Source organism: Rhipicephalus microplus, chromosome 10, assembly GCF_043290135.1.
Source record: "Rhipicephalus microplus isolate Deutch F79 chromosome 10, USDA_Rmic, whole genome shotgun sequence".
In the NCBI taxonomy this organism is placed as follows: Eukaryota; Metazoa; Arthropoda; class Arachnida; order Ixodida; family Ixodidae; genus Rhipicephalus; species Rhipicephalus microplus.
The window spans coordinates 51062989-51087212 of NC_134709.1; the positions used below are offsets into that span (position 1 = coordinate 51062989).

A 24224-nucleotide genomic window follows, 5' to 3' on the forward strand; every position below is an offset into this window, starting at 1 on the left:
CTCCTCCTCACTCAATTTAGGTGTGGTTGCATGAGAGTTTCGAGTGGTGGTTTTTTTGTAAGCACTCACCCATTCACGCGACACGATGCCGCCATAAGAGCGACGAGTGACGCTGGGGGGAGCTCCGGTGTCTTCTATAACAATACAAGTCAAACAAAAGCTGCCACAAGCTGGCTTGGAAGGCCACTTCCACGTTTTGAACTTGCAGCGGACCTTTGAAAATATATTTTGTGAAATAAAAATTCCCTTGCTCCTGGGAATAGCTCTCTATTGAATAGCTGGCACGAATTTCTGGCAATATTACTACTTAGCACTGTCATATAGCGAGGCTGACACTTTAATTTGACATCTGACTTGCAAAGATTCTTTTCATTACAGAACTTTGATAGTACTGTAGCATAAGCACGAGGGGGGGAGGGGGCACACATTTTTGTCAAGTTTGCCAGCTAGTGCATTTTCCAGCGACACACCGCACATTCGTTCGCGCAAATGTCTGTCGGAAATCCCTATGTTCTCAAAACATGCAAATTCAGATCTATTCCCAAAGTTGAGTGGCTGGACCAACTACTACAAAGTTCTGGATGCAAGAGAAACAAATTCAACGTGCCGAAATCGACGATCGAAAGTTCCAAAACCACCATATGATTTTGAAGAGACGCCGCAGTGGAGGACTCCGGAAACTTCGACCACCTGGGGTTCGTTCACGTGCACCCAAATCTGAGCACACGGGCTTAGAGCATTTTGTCTCCATCGAAAATGCATTCGCCAGAGCCGGGATTTGATCCCGCAACCTGTGGGTCAGCAGCCGAGTACTTTGGCCACTAGACCACCGCGGTGGGGCTATTATGGGCAGGAGTATCGCGACTGCAGCTCAAGAAAATGTACGTGTATATGGGCTTCTGGAGCAGACTTAGTCACTTCCGTAAAAAACATGTCACAGTCAGCATGTTCCACAAACCATGTTTGGAATGGTTCAGGTGGAGCCATTAGATGATGCTAGGCTGGTAGCTCGAGTCTAAGCCCTCGCCTGGCAATACGAGACCTTGCTACTCGACGGCTCCACAGTCGCCGAGATTCTTTGTGTTGGCAGAGCACATTGAACTACTGCCGCCTTTGGGACGGTCATCACAGCTGACTGCTCATTCGACGCAGGTCGGACCGTTGGTGGAGGCCAGTGCGACGCTGGCCCATGACGCACCGCATCCGCATAAGTGGCGCCATAGATTGGAGAAGATCACTTCCTGGCTTTCATGAAAGCGATGTTCTCTGTGACCTTCACAGAACGTAAATATTTCACTGTTTTGTCCTGCGGAACACGATCACGACTACGCTTGGTGGTCGCTGCAGCAGCTCACACAGCCGGTTGCAGCCTCACCGCCTTCGGACATCAGGTCCGTTAAAGCACATTTTGCACCAGTACATTTGGCAACTTTAAAGCAAAGGTAGGGAAGAAGCAGGCTGGAGACCAGGCAGTAGGAGATTATGGCATCGGCACTAGAAACGCCAGAGGAGAGCTACTAGTGGAATTCGCAGAACGCAATAATTTGCGGATTTTGAATATTTTCTACCGAAAACGAGAAAACCGCAAGTGGACATGGAGAAGCCGTAATGGCGAAAATAGGAACGAAATAGACTTTATAATGACTGCACACCCAGGAATCGTGCAGGATGTGGAAGTGGTTGGCAAGGTACGATGCAGTGACCATAGAATGGCACGGTCTCGAATTCGCCTGGACTTGAAGAAGGAACGACAGAAACTGATACGCAAGAAGCCAATCAATGAGCTATCACTGAGAAGGAAAGTACAGGAATTCAGAGTGTCGCTGCAGAACAGGTACTCGGCTCTTAGTGAGGAAACCAACCTTAGCGTAGATACAATGAATGATAATCTAACGAGTATCATTACAGAGTGTGCAGTGGAAGTTGGAGGCAGGGTAGTTAGACAGGACACTGGCAAGCTTTCTCAGGAAATGAAGAATCTAATTAAGAAGCGTCAAAGCATGAAATTGTCAAGTACAACAGACAAAATAGAACTGGCAGAGCTTTCAAAGTTGATTAATAGGCGTAAAGTATGCGATGTAAAAAGGTATAACATGGAGAGAATTGAACACGCTCTGGAAAACGGAGGAATTGTCAAAGCAGTGAAGAGGAAACTTGGGATAGGCAAAAGTCGGATGTATGCACTAAGAGACAAAGAAGGCAAAATAACTACCAATATGGATAGGATAGTTAAAATAGCGGAGGAGTTTTACAGAGATCTGTACAGTAGCCGAGACAACCACGACCTTAATACTATAAGAACTAGCAGTAACCCAGATGACACCCCACCAGTAATGATAGAAGAAGCCAGAAAAGCTTTGAAGAGCATGCAAAGAGGCAAAGCTGCTGGTGAGGATTAGGTAACATCAGATCTGCTGAAAGATGGAGGACAGATTGTGTTAGAAAAACTAGCCACCCTGTTTACGAGGTGTCTCCTGACGGGAAGGGTACCATAGTCTTGGAAGAACGCTAACATCATCTTAATACATTAGAAAGGAGATGACAAGGACTTGAAGAATTACAGGCCGATCAGCTTGCTCTCTGTAGCATACAAGCTATGTACAAAGGTAATTGCTAACAGAGTAAACAAAACATTAGAATTCAATCAACCAAAGGAACAAGCAGGATTTCGAACAGGCTACTCAACAATTGACCACACTCATACTATCAATCAGGTAATAGATAAATGCTCAGAGTATAACCAACTACTATACATAGCCTTTAGATTACGAGAAGGCGTTTGATTCAGTAGAGATATCGGCCGTCATGCAGACACTGCGGAATCAGGGCGTAGATGAAGCATATATAAACATTCTGGAAGAAATCTACAGGGGATCAACTGCTACCATAGTGCTTCATAAAGAAAGCAACAGAATACCAATCAAGAAGGGTGTAAGGCAGGGGGACACAATTTCCCCAATGCTATTCACCGCGTGCTTACAGGAGGTTTTCAGAAGCCTAGAATGGGAACAGTTAGGGATAAAAGTCAATGGAGAATACCTTAGTAACCTGCGCTTCGCCGATGACATTGCATTGCTGAGTAACTCAGGAGACGAATTGCAACTGATGATTACGGAGTTAGACAAGGAGAGCAGAAAGGTGGGTCTTAAATTTAATCTGCAGAAAACGAAAGTAATGTACAACAACCTCGGAAAGGAGCAGCGCTTCGAGATAGGTAATAGTGCACTTGAAGTTGTAAAAGACTATGTCTACTTAGGGCAAGTAATAACCGCAGAGCCTAACCACGAGATTGAAGTAACTAGAAGAATAAAAATGGGGTGGAGTACATTCGGCAAGGACTCTCAAATTATGACAGGTAGATTGCCACTATCTCTCAAGAGGAAGGTATATAACAGCTGTATCTTGCCGGTACTTAGCTACGGAGCAGATACCTGGAGACCTACAAGGAGGGTTCAGCTTAAATTGAGGACGACGCAGCGAGCAATAGAAACAAAAATGGTAGGTGTAACCTTAAGAGACAAGAAGAGAGCAGAGTGGATTAGGGGACAAACTGGGGTTAAGGATATCATAGTTGAAATAAAGAACAGGAAATGGACATGGTCCGGGCATGTAGCGCGTAGACAGGATAACCGCTGGTCATTAAGGATAACTAACTGGATTCCCAGAGAAGGGAAGCGGGTTAGGGGGAGACAGAAGGTTAGGTGGGCAGACGAGATTAAGAAGTTTGCGGGTATAAATTGGCAGCAGCAAGCACAGGACCTGGTTAACTTGCGGAACATGGGAGAGGCCTTTGTCCTGCAGTGGACGTAGTCAGGCTGATGATGATGATGATGACACCGGCTTTCGCAAATGTGAGAACTGTGGCAATTGAAACCGTAATAACTGTGGCTCCTATAGTGTGAAACATGTGGCACTTAAAAGCGGATAATCTCGCACATAAAGTATCTGCGAGAGTTTGGTGCGTATTGACGAACTCTTGTTTTCGTGTAATCTGATTTCTGGCAATTTACCTGATTCAAAAGGTAGTGGAATGTGCTTGGTCAGCTATTCTTAGTTGTCCCTTATTTTAAATTGTTGCACATGGAAGATATTTGGGTAGATCTATCAAGTAGTTAAGGTTCAGAGAGGTTCAAGATATGTTCATATAAGGCGACACCATAAACCATGTTCAAGACAGAGATATATCCGAACAGTGGAAGGTTGAAGATATTTTCATGCTGTTTGTCTGAGATCAAGAAGCATATCACCACTGGTCAGCGTAGTATCCTTTTAACGTGGTCCTTGTTTTTCAGTAAGGTTTTTTGCCACCAGTGATGTTGTAACTGTTCTGGCTTCTGCGTCTGGCTGCTCACTGTACATAACGCAATTCCTGAAGATGTTTTTGGTTTCTGGAAAAAACTGCAGGAATGCTTCGGTGCGTACTCTTTTTAGAGTACAATTCGTTTCGCGAAAGCATGTACTTAACATCGGCGTTTACATTTCGGTGGCAGTGCTAACCACCCACCACCGATCCTATGGGATTGGTTGTGCAACACCAATCCCTTGGTTGCAACAACGTCCCCTTGTTGCAACAAGGGGACGTGACAAAAAAATGTGTGATTACAAGTCTGCCACTTCCAGCCGTACAACTTCCATAACCATATGTGGCGAGCCGAGACTCGTCAGCCACAAAAGGGCAACCCTTCTCGCCAAACGGCGACTCCCGGTTTCCCTGGGTGGGTCATGCCACGGATGCTTTGTACATGAAGTATAGGGCCAAGGCGGTGTGTTGCCGGTGCCAGGAGGCAGTAAAGGTCAAGTACGCCGGCATTGCTTCAACCCCGGGAACCCCTTTTCCCCAGACACAGCAAAGCCACGCACGACTAGGCGTGGAAGAGGTCGAAAGCAGCCGTTGGCTTGGGTCTGTGGTGACGCCACTCACCACACGCCTCCTTGGGCAGAAGCCTCTGCGGTGGTTGTTTACTTAAGCTAAAATCATGTCCCAGACAAGCAGACTTGCAAATGTTCTCACAGAGGAAATCAGTTGCGTATTTCTCCCCAACTAGAAGACAGCGCTAATCTGTGATAGCATTCTTACTGTTGTGCCTGGGTGATGCCACCTTTTTTACACATGATTGTGCCAAGTACTGCCTTCTACACTTAAAAGTGTCATGCAAATAAAAAAACCGTAATGAACACTTCACTCCTCACTTTACTTCACTCCACACAAGAAATACGAATGCGCACTTACTCATCATCTCTCTTGTAGACGAAAAGGCGTATTGTCATGCCCACGAAGTAGTCCGGTAACACTAGCGTAGCTTTCGATGGGTACTGCGCGTCGTCCTGAAGAAAAAGAAACAATTCGTGCGAATGAAAGACTATCGTGGTGATTTTAGTCTTCAACACAACATATCGTAAGCCACCTCGCCCCATCGTGACGGTGATAGTCCTGTATTGGCGCACAAGCCTGCTAAGATAAAGAGATGGCTTATCCCTCTGTCTATGAACCTGTGTAACATGAAAGCAGCTGGATATATATATATATATATATATATATATATATATATATATATATATATATATATATATATATATATATATATATATATATATATATATATATATATATATATACATATATATATAGATATATATACATATATATATATATGGAAAGAAGTGTATACCTAAGGGCTCGTTTTCCGTGTTTTTACACAATAATAATAAGATTGAACAGACAATAATGCCAAGGAAAGTATAGGGGAAGATATTAGACCAAATTGTAATGTAAATATGAAGAAAAGTGGGGGGAAAAATAAGTTGCCGTGGGCAGGATGCGAACCTGCGACCTTCGAATGACGCGTTCGATGCTCTACCGCTGAGCTACCACGACAGCTATCCCCCCAACCACTTTATAGGGTTTATATTTGAATTAAACGTTGGAGTGTTAGTCTGCGCCACCAGTAGCCATGGAAGCGAGTGTGGCACACTTTTTTGAGCCTGTTTGGCGTCACGTAGCACTTGAACTTGTTACGAGTGGGCAGCTGACCAATAGTCGCTCTTATAAAACCTAAAGGCACAAAGTCTGCCAGTACTAGACCCTAGTTAATGAATAAGGAAAAGAGTGTATACCTAAGGGCTCGTTTTTCCGTGTTTTTACACAATAATAATGAGACTGAACAGAAAATAATTCCAAGGAAAGTATAGGGGAAGATATTAGACCTAATTGTAATGTAAATATGAAGAAAAGCGGGTGAAAAGATAACTTGCCGTGGGCAGGATCCGAACCTGCGACCTTTGAATGACGCGTTCGATTCTCTACCGCTGAGCTACCACGACAGCTATCCCCCCAACCACTTCATAGGGTTTATATGTGAATTAAAAGTGGGAGTGTTAGTCAGCGCCACCAGTAGCCGTGGCGGCGAGTGTGGCAAACTCTTTTGAGCCTGTTTGGCGTCACGTAGCACTTGAACTTGTTACGAGTGGGCTGCTGACCAATAGTCCCTCTTATACAAGCTAAAGGCACTGACCATAGCCCTTCGTATACAACCTAACGTGCCGTTAGGTTTTATACAAGGAACTATTGGTCGGCTGCCAGCTCGTAATGAGTTTACGTTCTACGTGACGCCAAACAGACTCATGAAGAGTGTGCCACACTCGCCTTCCCTTCATTGCTACACGTGGCACGGACTGGCACTCCCACGTTTAAATTCACATATAAACCCAATAAGTGGCTGGCGGGATAGCAGCCATGGTAGCTCAGTGTTAAAGCATCAAACGCGTTATTCGATGGTCGCAGGTTCGGATGCTGCCCACGGCAAGTTATCTTTTCACGCACTTTTCTTTCTTCATAATTACATTGCAATTGGTCTAATAATTTCCCCTATACATTCCTTGGCATTATTGTCTGTTAAATCTCAAATATATATATATATATATATATATATATATATATATATATATATATATATATATATATATATATATATATATATATATATATATATATATATATATATATATATATATTGTCATGACCAAGAAAGACAGACGCTGGCGCTTCGCCGCGTGGGTAGCTAGGGCAAAAAAGAGAACTAAGTCAGAATAAGAACAGCTGGCCCAGGATCGAGTGTTGTGTCTTGTTCTCTGTCTCGCTCATCGCAATGGCGCAGTCGACGAAGAAGAAGTCTTACGTCTCTGCTTCGTCATCAAGGACAGCTGTGATAAGCGCCGCTTGAGGACGGCGTCAAGGTGTCTTCGGCATCTGTTCACCTGCCGCCACTGCCACCACCATTCGGGGACGGCGTCAAGGCCTCCTCGGCGGCTGCAGTACATGCTACCAGTACCATTTCACAAGGAACGCCATCCACGCGTCCTTGGCTATGGATTCTGCCGTCAGCGCAGTCGACAAGTGAACCCTCTGCGGGAAGCCACCGGTACGTGTCTTCGTGGTTCGTCGGCAGTGCGGGCTTCTCCATCGAGGAACGCCGTCCACGCTTCCTTGGCAATGGGGTCCCACCCGCCGCTTCAGATACCCTTAAAACCGCCAGTGGATGGCGTCCAGGCCTCCCCTGCGGTTGTAGGGCATGACCTTATTGACACCCTGCCACCAATTCGCGGCAGGGATCCACACCGGCTCCTGTCCTTTGGGAATGCCACTCACGCTTCCCATGTCCTACATTCCCGTTGCCGCACTCTTTAAACATGCGAGCTGTCAGAGAACGCCGTCCAGGCTTCTGTGCACGTCAACCTCACCGGCGTCAGTGCTGCAACCACTACTCATTCGAAGACCGCGATCACCAACGCTTCGGACTTCACACACGGCAGCGCCGCGAACCTGCGGCGTACCATCGCACTACTCCACGTCAAGACTAATGAACTGACAGCGTCAATCTCCGAGCAAGCTCCTACAATGTTGCCAGAATTGCATGCCACTAACGCCATGTTGGACGTAGCTGCCTCGCACGACCTTCAGGCAAGCCCAATGGAGCAACGCTGGCAGCTTTGGGGCACCTTCCTGCAGCTCTCAGACCAGCTCGACGGCGTTGCCTCAGTCATATCAGCATTCTCACGTGTCGCCCCACCACCGCTGTCTACCTACGAACTGCCGGAATTCGACGGGGTCCGGAACGACGCCGACAACTGGGTGGCAACCGTCAACGCGCTAGCAATGCGCGTGGCCTGGACGGAGGATCAGAAATGGTGTGTGGCCATAAACCGTCTTCGGGAAGGTGCAGCGGCGTGGCACTGGTATGAAGGTTGGAAGCAGCAGTCATGGGCGGAGTGGAGCGTCAAGCTCATAGCTGCGTTCGGTCCAAAGCCCTCTGCCACCTGCCCATGTAACTCTACTTTCTCTCAGGACGGAACTCGGGAAAAGCCCGACCCAGAGGATGCGATTCGAGCCCCTACCATCCTGCGATCTCTCGGTGACCAAGATGTAGGGAACAATCACGATCCTGTAACTCTGCCTTGCACAGGTATTTCTGTTGTCGTATTTAGAGCTCCTGAGGAGCACCGGCCCGATGGTGCAGCTGTGTCCGGCGGGTCCCTGATGGCAAGCTTTGCGCAACGCTCCGCAAGAGACCCAACGCAGGTCGTCCGGTCGACTTAGAGGCAACGGCCCCCATTTTACTGGACATTCTACCACCTAATCAGACAGGTCTTTCCACTGAGTCTAATAACATCCCATCTGACCAGACGGAAGAGGATATACGTGCGACGCACGCACTGCCTGAAGTGGTAGAATATCCGGTTTTGAGAACGGCTTCCGTCGAGGATCTCCCGTCAGTACGCAGCGTGGCTTCAAAAATCGCTGACTTTACAGCGTCCGGGAGCCCCATAGCGACAACGCTGCGCAAGTCACGGACTACGCAAGTCACTTCGCAGAAGCCACGCCACAGGTCAGCACGAGGACTTCACCCCAAGTTCGTGAAGATGTGTAATCACACCGAAAAACATCTCTCGATCCGCAGAAAATTGCGCAGACGGCTGCACAAGATGCTACTCGTTTCGTTGCCAGATCCACCATTTCCTGCCCTCTTTTCTAAAATGTGGTGGGACAAACGAAAGCGTTCTGTGATCAACCTGCGACCATGTCGATCCAGTCGGGGCCGCCCGCCAAAACCATCTCCAAGAAAACCACACCACCGCAGGAAACTTCTACCACGAGAATGCCTGCTCGGTCCAGCAAAGGAAAACCGGAGTCCAACAACTTTCTCTGAAAAGTCGCAGCGTGGTCGAGCCTGTAGACTGCCACGCGACAGTCAATGTCGTCCCACGGTGTCATCAACAAAGGGACCAACCAGGACCCAGTCCCCACCACGACATGGCAAACGACCCGGGCGACATAGCCAGTGTCGGCAGCCGGAGCCAATTTCGACAAACTTCCATCATGGTCGCGGCCGACCACCACGATGCAGCCAAGCCTGCCCATCAGAACCTTTGCCGCCAGATCCGCACGCGCGCAGTAATGGCCGAGTGTCATGACCAAGAAAGACAGATGCTGGCGCTTCGGCGCGCGGGTAGCTAGAGCAAAGAAGAAAAGAACGAAGTCAGAATAAGAACAGCTGGCCCAGGATCGGGTGTTGTGTCTTGTTCTCTGTCTCGCTCATCACAATATATATATATACATGTGTGTGTGTGTCTCGTTTGCTACACTATACTGGTGTCACAAAACGAGCGCTCAACAAAGGGCGCGCCGCCAAATTCTCGCGACGAAACGCCGGAGTGACGCCGCGAGGTCAACGATGAAAGAAAAAGAAAAAAAGAAAACAAGCTCCCCGGGCACGCTCCCTCTCCCCTCGGAAGTGTAGGTTCGCCGACGAACCTCCTCACCCCACATCAGCGGCCGAGCAAGCACTCGAAATTTCTAGATGGAAAGGGGCGTAGTGATGCCGGGTTGAGTCATCCGTCGCGGACGGCCCTCGTATCGTCTCGACCTTTCCCCCAGCCTTCGCTGCGCATCGCGCCGACGAAATGATGAGAACTTTCTGCAATCTCGCGCGGAAGGTATTTAATCGAGCAGCCGAGACGAGGATGAGGAGAAGACGGAAGTTAACGCCAGAGCGCGTAGGGATTCCGCCGTGCAGTCGGCGAAGGTTTTGTCCGTAGAGACAAAGCAGGAGAAGAAGATGATTTCCACCTGAGGGGGGACGACTCGAGCTACAGGCAAGAGTGTGTGTTTACCGCTATCGAGCGAAGACGCGTGGCACCAGCTGCGTGTGTGAAGCCGACGGGTTTCCGGCGAAGAAGTTGAAGCTTGAAGAGTGGCCAATTGAAGACGCGAGGTTTCCTGGAAGAGAAACTTCGGGGGCAGCGGAATGACAACAACGCTGGACTTTGAGTGAGTGATTCTCGGAAGAGTATCATCCAGACTTTTGTTCGAAGAACTTTGGACTGAATAGGTTTTCTAACTCTTTAGTCTTTAAGTGTCTTGGTTTTTCAATGCATGCGACTGCATTGCAGTGCGTATTGTTGTCTGTGTCCGTTGTTTCGAGTGTGGCTGATTGTACTGTGTAGTACGTTGTTTGATTGGTGACATAATGTATTCAACTATTGTGGAGTGTGCATACCTGTGTATTGTTTTGATCTGACATTATTGAGAATATAATTTTGTTTTCGTTATCAACTCTCGGCTTTGGCTTGTTCTTTGGGCCACAGCCGGCGTTCGCTGGCGCGCCAAAAAGGACCTCTTTGAAATTTTCCACGCTTGCGTGGTGCGGTTCGGGGGGCCGATACTTCGGCCCTTGGAATTAGCCCGGCGATCGCTTCCCAAATTAACGAGACCTGTGAGAACTGGGGGAAGGGGAAATAGGAGACAGAAAAGTTGTGTCGGGTTTTGTGGCGCAAAAGCGACCATGGCTATATTGCGCCAGAGGCAAGATATTTTTGTGTACAAGAAAAATGTTAAAAACAGTTCCTAATATTTTTGGTAATAAGGATCAGAGTAGTTTCAGTAAATTTATAGCTTTTAGGAATGTGATGAGATTGTTCAGTTTTATTGTAGGGTTTTCGCCAATAAAAAAAAGCTTGATGAAATGGTGTTCGTTGATGATATAGGGGTTGAAAAAAAAGTTTCCGCTCCCTTTCTCGTTTTCTACAAGAGATCAAAACATGGTTTACTGTCAAGATTTCTCCACACCTCTGACAAGTCGGTTGTTGCTCCTTACGCAGAATGTAACTATGGGTCGGGTATGTATGCCCGATTTGTAGTCTGCGCAGAATGACTTCTATGAAACGCTCCTGGTGTCTGCATGACTTCCGTTCTCCAATCGTTGGTTTGACAACAGGGAGTTTGTTAGATTTTTATCCCACTTTAGTTGCCATTTTTTGTTGAGTGATCGCCTCAATTCTGCTACAAAGTCGGTAGCAGGTATTTCATGGTTTTTTTATGGGCAATTTTGTTGTCATGATGCACTGTTATTTGCCCTTTCATTTCCTTTTATACCGACATGACTAGTGATTCAGCTGAATTTTATAGCTTTCCCTGTTTCGTTTGCCTCTGCAGCGTCTCAATATCTGTCCTACATTGGGGAGCCAGTTTTTTTTATGCGTGTGATTGGAGTGCGCTAAGAGAGTCACTATATATAACTGTGATGTGGCTGCTGTCTTTTATTGCCTATTTTACCACTGTGTATATCGCGAAGAGTTCAGCAGTAAAAATCGAAGCATGATTCGGTAAGTGTACGCTCTCTTCCGACTCCACTCCAATAACTCCACAGCCGACATGTTCCTGTGTTTTAGAGCGGCCGGTGTAACATTCTGTGAAGCCTTGGTAAGTTTCCTGCATAGAGTATAAATGCTGTATGATGTGTTCCCTCGGCGTTTCCCTCTTCCTGAGCGTTGTAAACCTAAAGACACAGATGGCGTGAATACTTTTCCATGGCGGAATAGCTTGTGGCTTTTTCCAGACATACAGATAGTTTTCTGGATGATTTAATTTTTGACAAACCTCTTCTAATCTGAGGCAAAACGGTTTTACAGCAGAAGGCTTATTGGTATATGGGAGTCTTTCCCTGCATTGTGGAACAATGGTAAAACGTGGATGTGAGGGTAATGAGTGAACTTTTAGTGCATATGTTGTAAAAGTAAACACCGTCTGGCGTCTAGGCATAATTTGTTAGCCTCTACACGTAGGATTTCTACTGGGAATGTTCTGTATGCTCCCGTGGCAAGTCGTAGAGCATGTTTATGAATGGGGTCTAGCTTTCGGAGGTATGATGGTCTTGCTGATCCGTATTTAGTACAACCGTAATCAAGGATGCAGCGTACCAATGGTCGATACAGACAAAGAATGCATGCCCTATCGGAGTCCCAGCTATTTTTAGAAAGCATCTTCAAAATAATGAGACATTTATTTGATTTTGTCTTCAGAGCATTTATATAAGGTGTAAAACTTAGTGATTTATCAGATATAACACCAAGAAACTTGTGTTCTTTTCTTATGGCATATTCCGTTTGTTAAGCCGTAAATTAGGGTCAGCTTGGAGTCCCCTTTTGCGTGAAAACAGCACGGTTTCCATTTTCTCATTTGAATACCTGAAGCCATTTTTATCTGCCTATTCAGACAGTTTATTTATAGTTTGTTGTATCTATCTTTCGCAGGTGTGTATGTTGGAAGAGCGACATGCACTTTGTAGGTCATCCACATATACGGAATGCTCTACAGTACGTGGTATTTCTATTGCAACGGAATTCATTTTCACTATAAAAAGGGTTGTGCTTAAAATATAGCCCTGTATTACCCCATTTTCCTGAGTGAAAGTACGCGAAAGGGCAGTGCCAATGTGAACCTGAAAAGTGCGATTGGCGAGAAAGTCCTATAAACAATAGAGAATTCTGCCTCTTATTCCCATATTGACCAAGTCGCACAGTATTCCAAATCTTCAGGTAGTATCATAAGCTTTTAAGTCGAAGCAAAATACTAGGCACTGTTGATTATTTATGAGTGCTTCTCGTGTTGTGTGTTCCAAGCGGACAAGGTGGTCTAATGTTGATCTCGTTTGTCTAAAACCACACTGGTTAGTGTCTAGGTTACGTTGTTCGAGGATGAACGTGAGCCTGACATTTATTATGCTTTCGATTAATTTTGCTAAGCAACTTGTTAAGGCTTTAGGGTGGTAGCTATTGGGTAGAGCATGTGGTTTCCTTGTCTTAAGGAAAGGTATGACAACAGCCTTTTTTTCATGCTAGAGTTATATTGCCCGTAACCCACACCTTGTTGAAGAACTTGAGTGACGCATACGTTCCCCTTTCATATAGGGGTTGGATCATAGCGTAGTGGACATTATCAAGGCCCGGGGCAGTTTTCGTTCCTGTTTTGAGCACATTTTTTGATTCGTCAATAGTGATTGGGCTGTTATATTCTTCCTTTGTACCACCTTTGGTAGGACGTTTCTGCATTTCTATTTTTGTTTTGTATGAAACCAAAGCCGGATTGCAGTTTGCCTAACTGGATATATGTGCAAAATGTTCTCCTAAATTCTTTTGCCTGATCTTCGACTGTGGTTTGAACACCAGGAGGAATGAACAGAGGGATAGCAGAGGCTGTGTAATCCCGCTCATTTTTCGAACACCCTCCTATACTTTTTTTGCGTGGTGACGAGCTATTTATGGAATATACATATTTTTGCCAAGACACTTTTTCTGCTTGTTTGTGAATGTAGCGTGCCTGCGATCGAGCTCGTTTGAAGTTTACTAAATTTGCGTGCGTCAGGTATCTCTTGAAAGCACCGCAGGCTTTGTTTTGTTTCTTCTTCGCAGCACGGCAATCTTCAGTCCACCATCGTTTTCTATGTTTTCGCGCTAGTGACGATGTCTGCGGTATTGATATGGATGTCAGTGCTAGGAGACAAATAGTAAACTTCTAATTTATTTCGTCTACACTCAGACGCCCACTGTATTCTTCTTCTAGACAAGCATAACTAGTGTAGAGCGTTCAGTTTGCTTAGTGTACCTTCAACCTTTGCGGTTTGGTGGGTAGTGAAATTGGCTTGGTCAGATGTATGAGGCATAGCAGGTGATCGCTCCCGTATGGATTATCACGAACTTCCCAACTTGAGTGGACGTAGAGAACCGATGAGCAGAAAGCTTAGTCAAGACAACTCATCTTTCCTGTGCTTGCTGTGCAGTATGTTCGAGACTTTGTGTTAAGGATACAAATGTCGTTAGTCAGAATGAAGTCTATGATTTGCCCCCTGGTGTCTGTTGTCATGCTTCCCCACATCTAGCTGTGTGCATTAAAATCCCCTACGAAGATGAAAGGTTTTGGAAGTTGTTCATCGAGTTCTTCCAGGTTTCTAACAGTTACCTGCGTATGAGGGGGGAGGTATAAAGAACGAATGGTTACTATTTTCAATGACACTACACTTACCGCAACTGCTTCCGAAACGGTTTGTGACCGGATGTATTGTGATATCTTTGATGATGATTAACTTCGTACTGTCTAAGATAGTTCGTGTTTTTAGGACCCAGATTTGTTTCCTGAATGCATAAAGCTAAAGGAGAGAAGCGATTTAAAATGTCTTTTTTATCATATAGGTTGCGCAGGAGTCCACGGCAGTTGCAGTGAACCATGAGTGTCACTTTTTTGTTAGGCATTAGCATCGTCACTGTTTTGTTGTACACTGAGATATGCAATAGGTGATATAAACTTTAGGTTTTGCTCTTTTGTTGGTTTCAGAATAGAGCTGGAACACATTTTTAGTCATTTCCCTTTTCCAGGGGCAGCAACTGGTTGACGACCTTATTTACCTCGGCCCAGAGGCAAACCAGGTTGTTTCGGGGCAAGTGTCCCTGATGTAGTAGTCGTTGTGCAATTGCTTCATCGGGAAGCTTAGACACCGAAGGTGTTCGTTCGAGCTGCTTGCTTGTAGGCACAGCATTTTTTGGTGGTGCTTTATCTGTAGGCAAGGGAAACAGAGGGATAGCGCACGTCGCAACGGATTTCACAACAGAATCCACTTGCGGTGTCTTAGTTGTTAATGTGGGCATTGCTTCAAGAGCCGATGCCTTTTGAGCTTCTGATGGCGCCTCACGAGGGAGTGAAGACAGTGCCAGATCAGTAAAGCTGTACTGGCAGCCTGGAGATACCCGACGCCGCTCTGCTACCCGGTGAACCGTGTCCGCATAGCAAGAGCCTGAAACATAGTGTGCTTTCGGCGTGCTTCAGGGTATGTGAGATTTTCGTTTACTTTCAGTTGCATGATTTCTTTCTCTTTCTTGAACACCTCACAGAGTCTTGAGTACACGGGGTGTCGTCCGTCGCAGTTGGAGCATTTTGTGACTGTTGAGTCACAATCCTCTGGTGAGTGGTTCTTGTCTCCACATTTCGCCCAAATGGTCGTTCCTCGGCAGGCCTGCGAACCATGTCCGTACCGTTGACACTTGAAGTATCTCCTTGGATTGGGGACATATGCCCGCACAGGACAACTTAAGTATGCTACATTTACCCTTTCTGGCAAATTGTGGCAGTCAAACGTGATAACTTTGTGTTTGGTCTTTATCTCCTCCTTGGCTCTTCTGATAGTAATTCTCCGGACAGCACTGACTCCTTGATTTTGCAGACTTTCCAGAATATCTGTATCTGTTTCATTCACCGACTGTTTTTCAGAAATTGCCCCTTGTACACTAATCAAGCGGCGATGCGGTATGACAGTGACTGTTTGTTCGGCAATTTCTTTGTGCTTTTGGAGAGCTTCACTTTGTTTTTTTGTCTGTACTTTAATTAAGAGGTCTCCTGATGAAAGGTTTCTTACCTTGTAGTCTGTATCGACTGCCCTTTCTAGAGACTTTGCGATCTTGAAGACCGATTTCGATGTCATTGGTTCTTCTGTTTAGTAGAGTGAACAACTAAGGACTTTGGGAATGTTTCAGTGAACATATCTTTTCGTAAGTCTTCGGTGCGGCTTCTTTTCTGATGCCGATCATTTTCCTTAGAGTGAATAGATACCATGCATTATGTATAATCAAAGGGTTCTGAATATATCAGCTAAAGTTCATCCTCACACTCTCAGCAGGGTCCCGGAGCCTCCGACCTGATAAACAGGTGGAGGTCCATCAGCCAGGGCTTGACCAAGACCCCGACCGCCACCGTTCGTGGTTTCCAACCCTCAACCTTGCAACCTGTAGCCATGATGTGAGTAACAGCGTCAGTTTGGGGGCTAGGGTTTCCATGGTGGCGCCAAGCAAGCACCATTACCTTGATAGCTCAAGATACTCTTGTGGGCAGCTCAGGTCCGTGGTACGCCTACGCACCAAAGGCCTGCTGAAGCAGACGTCCCTGCGGGGAGAAAAGTAAGGAAAAGGGAATGAGAAAACTAGAGTAGGACGGAAAAGAGAACACGCTAAAACGTCACAAATGTTCGACGAAGCGGGTCGATTGCAGAAACTTCAGGAGGGCCGTCGCTTTTCGGCGTGAAGCTCGATCTTTCCGGTATTCCAAAATTAATATTTCGCAGGGTGGCTGGTCGTCGAGGTGTCCACAAATCTGACGTGGACTGTCCCTGACAGTTGTACTGAGGGCACTGACACAAAATATGTTCGATGGTTTCGTCAGCGCCCTATTTTTCACACGCAGCACTGTCTGCCCATTCGATACGGCAAGCAAAGGCGTTCGTGTAAGGCACGCCAAGCCACATGCGGCAGAGAACGGTTGTCTAAGATCTGGATAACTCCGATGCATTGGAAAGTCGTAGGTATCGGTGTAGACGGGGAAGACAGGTGTGTATAAATCCGGGCGTGCTCCACAGAGACCTGGTGACATCGTGCGTCAGCGTATTAATCTTTGCTGCTGTGTCGCTTCCTGGCAGCGGAGTGCGATCCATCATGCCATTTTCGTCAGCGTTCTTTGCTGCAGCGTCGGCATGCTCGTTATCGATGATTCCGCAGTGGCTTGGTGACCATTCAGAAGTTACATCATGTCCTTTCTGTAGTACTTGCTGATACAGTTCTCTTGTTTCCGGCACCAATTGGTCTTGTGATCTACGACGTAGCGCAGTTTGAGTACAATATACAGCTGGTTTCTAATCGGTGAAAATTCACCATCAATAGGTGCTTCTTGATCAATCCTGCAGAGTGCACAGCATGTGAGCTCCGTGGCTGTTGATGTTGTTTTGTGAGACGTTTGACATAGGATCGTTTCAGCTTTTGCTGGGAAGATCACATCTCCGGCAGAGCCACTAACATTAGTCGAACCATCCGTACAAATTTTAACGTGGTGTTTGTATCTTTCGTGCAGCATGTGTAGAGTCAGCTGCTTCAAATCTGGTGTCAAGAGATCCGCCTTTTTGAGAACTCCTGGCACTGTCAAGCGTAGGTTTGGACGGTCTAAACACCAAGGAGGTGTCAGGATACGTTTCGGACGTGTGTGGCCTGCAGGAAGGCACTCACAGTAACTCAATACTCTTTTGCAGAAGGAGTCACTCGGTTGGTCTTTTGGAAGCGAAGAAAGGTGGTGGAAAGGGGCTTGAGCAAGGTGCTTAATGTGCGCTAGAAGTGCCTATAGAGTAATGTGCTCTGAGGCCGGATGATCTTTGGCGATTAGAATGGTCTCCGCTGTGGATGTGCAGCGTTGCACATCCAGCAAGACAAACTCTGAGTGCCTGACCCTGGGCATTTTCGATTGTACGTATGTTCCTTTCGCAGGTGTTCGTCGAAACAGATAAGCTGTACTGCAGGTACCCCAGGAACAACGTCCTGTATAGCTGCAACATTGCGTGTACTGACGTGCCCCACTGTTCTCCTCCGAGGAAGTTGAAAAGTTTGGAAATGGCTGTTAGGTGCTTTTACAGAGTGGCCACATAAGGACTCCAGCCGAGATTTCGATAAATGTCGACCCCCGAAGAACCTGTGTGTGCGCGTGTAGCAGACAATTTGTCCATTGATGGTGATGAAATAGGACGTCATTGCCTTTCGCGTTAACGCAACCAATGCCGATTTGTGTGGAGAAATCTTGAGGCTCTCTAAGATACGCCGAAATAGAGTTCGCAGCTTCGTGAAGTTTCACACGTATCGGCGGACGTGTTAAATTAGATGTCCAAACACCAATATCGTCTGCATAAATATATATCTGCACTAACTCTGGTATAGTTTCCACGAGGCCGATCATGACAAGACTGAATAGTCTGGGTCTCAATGCCTTGGAGACCACCATTGGTGTATGTAATGCTCAGATGCCGGCCCACCTCAGGTAGAAAGCGAACAATGGACGAGCGCGGGCTAGCCACTTTTACAGCTCGACTCTTAAAGCTCGCTGCTCAAACACAATGAACGGCAAACGAAACATGCTCAAAAGCATATACAAGGTGAGCGTGAAGAACTGCCCCAATTCTTATTTATGGCAGCGTTCTCTTTTCATAAATGTGGCAGTGGCAGTCAGCGAAGTGGCCTTCATGCAGTCTGTGACCACTAACTTCAAAGCATGCTTGCGGTTGCCGCACGAGAGTTGCAAACCGTGTGAATCACTAGATAAGCGCGCCACAGCTAACAGGGCGACGACCAGTCGCGCGCACCCAATTAACGCCCTTCGCGCCATCTCGCTACTGATGCCAAACACCCGATGACGCTTCTGAAATCTGAGGACCACCAACTGTATATGATGTACATAAATAGCCACCCGTTAGCAGCTGGGCAATGCACACTTTGTAACCTAGTGGTTTCACGTGCGCGCTGCGGAACGAGACGTCGTAATTTTGGCGTCCGGTGACGGAACTTCTTCGCAAAATAAATATGAATGCATTGCAATGTCTTAATCGTGGTGGAAATACGCCAGCGGAGTCACAGTTGACCTTCGCGTTACATACTTTCGTGTTAAAATAAAGTAAATTTCGCCCTTAAAAAAATTTCAAAGCATGATGGACCGTTGTTCTTTTTCGATGACTGCGGATGAAAGGATGCTATGAGCGTTCCCTTTATAGCAGAGGGTAGGCCGGCGCGCAGCCACACTGGGGATTTGATTACCGCAATTATCATTGTTACAGTCATCATACCGCTCAGTCGTAAACTTGTCTATCTGAATTACAGGTCTGTTTCTCTATGGTGTAATAAAACACCGCGCTGCTTCTGGTGCCTTACTGCAGGTCAACCTTAGCTTTCTTGCTAAAGTTTAACCCATTTTGCCTGGTTTTCCGCAACAAGCCGAGTAGGCACCGCTTGTCTCTAACTCATTTCTGTTATGAACTAAGCTACCTTTTCAATGTTGTCCTCACAAATCACTGCTTCATTAGAGTAGCCCTAACGTACACCCGTGTGTATATCGCCATCACTAAAACATGCCGCACCATTTTATTATTTTCCCTTCATGTATACACTTCGCTTCTTTATTGAATCTCACTTTGCACTAAATAGGCTTCCTAAGGCAACCCGATATCACTTTTAACAGCTAAGGCTCTCCCTTCGAATTGTCACCATGCGTCCTTGCATGTTCCGTTTCTGCCCTCACGGGAATCACTCCCAGCCATTTTTTGTTTTTGTTGCTTTTGTAGCTGGTACCCAATCACTCGTTGCTGCGTAATTGATTTTTCACTTAAGGATATTTCCAGCCACATCATTTACACGGCCAGCCATATAGCTACCATAACGAGCCTGCTATATAGTATTTTTAAACGTGAGTCCATGCCCTTCCCTTACAATACAGGCACACTTTTTCTAACCATCCGCTACCTTGCATAACCGTTACTTTTTCTGTGGAACTACTTATCTAACCACGATATCGCTCCAGTGCCACTAAACGTCTACTGGTCATGAAGTAAAGCACAGTCGTTGCCTTCTTTTTAACACCGCCTTGTATGAAGCATATAGTAAAAGGGGGGTAATGAAAATAGCGTGGAAGGTAAGTAGCGTATAGTGGTGACTATGACGTTAGATACTTTCTAAATATCGGTTGGCAACGCAAGCACATGGTGGCCGAAAATAAAGTGTCGCCTAAAATTCTGCTCAGACACTGCGCAATCTCTAGTTAGCAGCTCGTCAGCTCGGGAACGTTTTTTTCTCGCGTGCATCGTCATTCCGAGTATGCGCCTGCCTCGGATAGCGACAGCGTTATGGCGTCGTGCATCTGCTGTGCTACGCCATGAAAATAGCAGCGGTGAAGACGCTGCGGTGCACTCATTGACTGCAGGTGAGCCCGTTCAAAGTGTTACGGAAGAGAGACGCCATATCGACGAGGCTGGGGATGAAATATATTTCAAACCAGCAGCAGCAGCGGCGTGACCGGTAGACGAAACGCTGAGCGAAAACCACTCTTCGTCCTCTTCATCAGGCACACACGCGCATCGTCTCAGAAAATGACACATGCATGTAGCATAATCCCCGGTGGCAGAAGCGCTGTCTCGGCACATTAGATATCAACGTCAGCGGGAGTGTGGTAAGGCTTCAAGCGTGCCACATGTACGATATCGGTGGTCTGTGGGGCAGTTGAAGGCGATGAGGCAGCAGGGGAAATTTCGTATGTCACATGAGTAACCTCACGATGGACTCGCTATCACAAGGGTTCAAGTGGTCAACATGCCTGTGCTACCTGGATGATGTCCTTTTATGTTCACCTACATTTGAGACACACCTACAGCTTTTGTCAGTGGTTCTCGACATCTTCCGCACTGCTGGCTTTCAACTAAACTCGCCGAAATGTCACTTCGGCCGCCAGCAGATTACGGTGTTGGGCCACCTTGTCGGCGCATCAGATGTGAAGCCTGACCCGGATAAACACCTCCGGCGGTGTCAGTCATTCAGGCAGTCGTTCGGCAAGAAATTGCTAACCTTGGTTTTCCTGTCGCCTGCTCCATCTCCTGTCCGGTCTACAGACCGATGCCAATAAACGCACCACTTCACGACCCATACTCTCTGCCTAGATCCCGCAATCCGACGGAATGGAGAACAGCAGACGGCAAGCCAATCTGCTTCCGCTGTCAACGAGTTGGCCATGCCTCCCGCTACTGCCGCAGCACTTGGACGTCCCCCTGTTGAAGCCAATTTTCTTCTTCTCCTCGGCCATGCGCGGACCCCCGTCGGTATTCGCCCAGTCGTGAGTATGCTGCTTTCGACGCACCTAACAGCCGCTCTACCGCTCGTTCACCGTCACCGCAACGCCGCCGTTCTCCGTCGCCTCAACCCCGCCGCTATCCATCGCCGACTAACTATGAATATTCCCGGATGGAAAACTGGATTATGCAGCTCCTGGCGAAACACTGGCAAAACGCAACCACAAAGAATACAAAGCCGCATAACGCGAGCTCTGAAATTCAATGTTTGGGTGCGTCCAAAGCTGTCTGATTGAAGAGTGTTCGATGGCGGCACCAGCCCTACTAGTCCCACTCCTATAGTGACACTCGAAGCAAGAAGAGGCCCTTTCAGCTATTTGCACTGAGTAGTGCTATAGTGCATGGCACCATAGCTAAATGACGCTGGCTGTTTCTGTGTGCTCCCAGGCATTTTCTTGGTGACACTGGATTGTTTTTACGTTGATTTGCAGCTCAGAGAGGTACAGGCGGACACACCACTCGGGCGTGTCCATGTTGGCGAAGGCATCCTATCAGTTCGGGGTCTTCCCGCCGTGGCCATTGCCTTTCCCGATCCCTCGTGTTGTATGTACGCACCCGTGGTATTAGCTTCGCCACGTCACCTCGCAAGCACTTTTTTGTTGTTGGAATAACTGTTCCCGTTTTAGTCGAAGCTGTATGCAGCGTTTGACTTCATTTATGTGGCGATCGATTCTCATTAGGTGGCACATTATCCTATAGTTCATACCCATTTGTTTCATTTTTGGTGGGGCAGTGTTGAGCAGTGTCATATACTTAATTTCGGTGCCGAATTATCGTTTATAATGATGATAGACTTTTGTACGGGGTGAATGAGGTAGGATTTGATGCAATTATGTTTGTAGATCATGCAGTTATACGGGCCTTGAAACAGTTTTATAAGTAATAATCGAATGGCTGCGTTAAAACTGCTTTTTGTCTTTCGACTACCAGAACGCTTTGTAGAATCTGTTGAGGAATGAGCAGAGTTACAGAGATTCATCTGACGCTTGAAGCACAATCTCTTCTTGTCGAACCTAAACTAACTTTGTTTCTGTCAATACCCCTTCGTGATATGCTGATGCGCACGAAGACACGAAGCTTCCTCATTTTGCTAGTTCCGCGTATATTCAGGTGGCACTTTTATAAGTTTGCGCAATAATCAGGCGATATAACCACTGAGTTTTAACTATTTCACGTAATTTTTCCGGAGAACATGAGTGTTAGTATAGTCACCCAGAACCTTATACTAACTAGGAAATGGCTCGACTGTTTATTTTAGTGTCTCTGAAACTCAGTGACATTATTTTAGAAAAGTGACGAAAGGAGACACAAATCAGACCATGACGGTCATTATTTTGTGGCTTCTATTTTCATTTACATGAGAATTGGTTCATGCATTAAAATCAAATTTTCAAAAACAGCATGGGGCCCAATCATAAGTAATTTCAGGGATCTATTCAGACTTTGAATCAGTCGAGCAGCTTCTGCAATTTTCGTGGTCTCGCACAGCTGAAGTGTATTGTACGCTGGTACGTGCAAAAAAAAATATTTATCAATTAAGCAATGTTGAATGCGCAACACTTAGCTGTCAATTCATTCAAACACATGTTCAATAGCTAAATCTAAAGGGGAAAACAACTGAATGGCTTCTCCCCAAGTCCGGACCTCCCTGAACCCCACCCTATCACCTACGTCATTGCTAAAAAGCATTGGTTTGCCTTCTTTTCGTACTTCACGTTAAAGCATTGCTTCGCAAATCCACCTGATCATTTTATAACCCTATATTTTCACAAGTAATCCTCTGTTTAGTTCGGTGCAACCGTTTCTTATTATCGGTGGTGTTTCACATGTATCAAAGTTTTTCTGTAGATCTTTTGTTCATTTACTGGTTACCCTTCACGATTTTTATTTACAGTTTCTCCAAACTCCTTTCTAAATTCCTTAGCTATAGGTCTGGTTAAAACAGCAGATACCTCCTAGAACAGAGCCAACAACGGAGTAGCGTCCGCAAGCCATACAATGGTTCCCAGATATACCGACAGACGCCACGCATAAACCGCTGGCCTCACAGTGAACCTGGGAAGTGTGCTTCGATCGCGAATATGACATCCAGTCACGGTATAGCAGCGAAGGAGTTGGCAGATGCTGCCACAAGTTCTTTCTCCTGCATTCGCACTATACGAATAACGTAATCCGAGACACCCACACAACAGATCTAAACAGCTGAAGGAAGCACACACGCGTCGATAGGGTCTAGATATCATCCTGCTCGACTGTTGACACAAAGGCCGTGCAATGGAATTCCCGCTGTGGAGGCCAAGTTTCGATGGAAGCGATACCTTAAAGGCTCGTGTGCGCATTTAGGTGCAGAGAAAAACACCCCCAGCCGGTCAAACTTTTGGCAATTCCTCACTACGCAGTCCCGCATAATCACATTCACTCTCACGTTAAACCTCAACAATAAATAACATGTTCCAACGCGGGCAAGCTATGCTGAAAGAGGAACGTGCCTCGAGGCACTCTAGGGCAAGCGCAACTCCATCATTTTTGCAAACTTCATACTGCTTGCCTCCGGGTTGAGTTTACAAAAAGAAAAAGTACATCTTCGTAATACTTACATAGAAGTAATAGTGATGTCCACCACGCTTTTGGTAATTGTGAACTAAGTTCAGAAAGTGCAGCGGCAAGGAATCACGTTTCACCTCAGCCATTCTTAGCTTCCGTCCGCTCAAGCGTCTTCCGTGCGCAGTTCGAATGGATACCAAGGAGCGTACGTATCTGGCCGTGTGAAGTAAGCTACTCTGGAGTGATCGAAGCAGGAATGGTTTTTGATGGGTGCCGCATTTCTCTTGGCAACAACGTCCTACACAATGAGATAATAATTTCACCTTCTTTGAGATGACTCGATTCCGGATTCTTTTGCAAGCTTCCGTTGCTCTTCGACAGCTTCACGCCCCAAGCGAGACGGAGCGGATGGCTCGTAAAATGACGTTGACGACTGGCAGGGTTGAAGCAACCATTCATCTCTAAGGGGATGAATCTTCAGGCTCTCTACTCTACCGTAGGTCTTCCTCGCATGCCTAATTTGCCGGTGTCTGCCACGCATAATGCTGTCGCTCGCGTCTTTTTCCTCATTATGAAGTGTGGCGCGCAAAAATAAATATTTGCTTATTCTACTTCTTTTAGGGGCTAAGCTCCTTATGGCGTGGCTTGTGCATCCGCCGTTGG

The 24224-nt window shown here is 46.5% G+C and overlaps 1 protein-coding gene across 1 annotated transcript in view; it reads right to left on the minus strand.

Annotated features, from left to right (window-relative positions):
* LOC119184757 (uncharacterized) overlaps window positions 1-23801 on the minus strand; it is a 115812-nt gene extending 92011 nt beyond the window's left edge. The window contains exons 1-2 of the mRNA XM_075874628.1: window positions 23615-23801; window positions 5231-5325 (exon numbers count right to left, since the gene is read on the minus strand). Of these exons, the coding sequence (XP_075730743.1) occupies window positions 5231-5325; window positions 23615-23707 (188 nt within the window). The 5' untranslated portion in view covers window positions 23708-23801. The remainder of the gene's footprint in view (window positions 1-5230; window positions 5326-23614) is intronic.
* Between the last annotated feature and the right edge of the window lie 423 nt (window positions 23802-24224).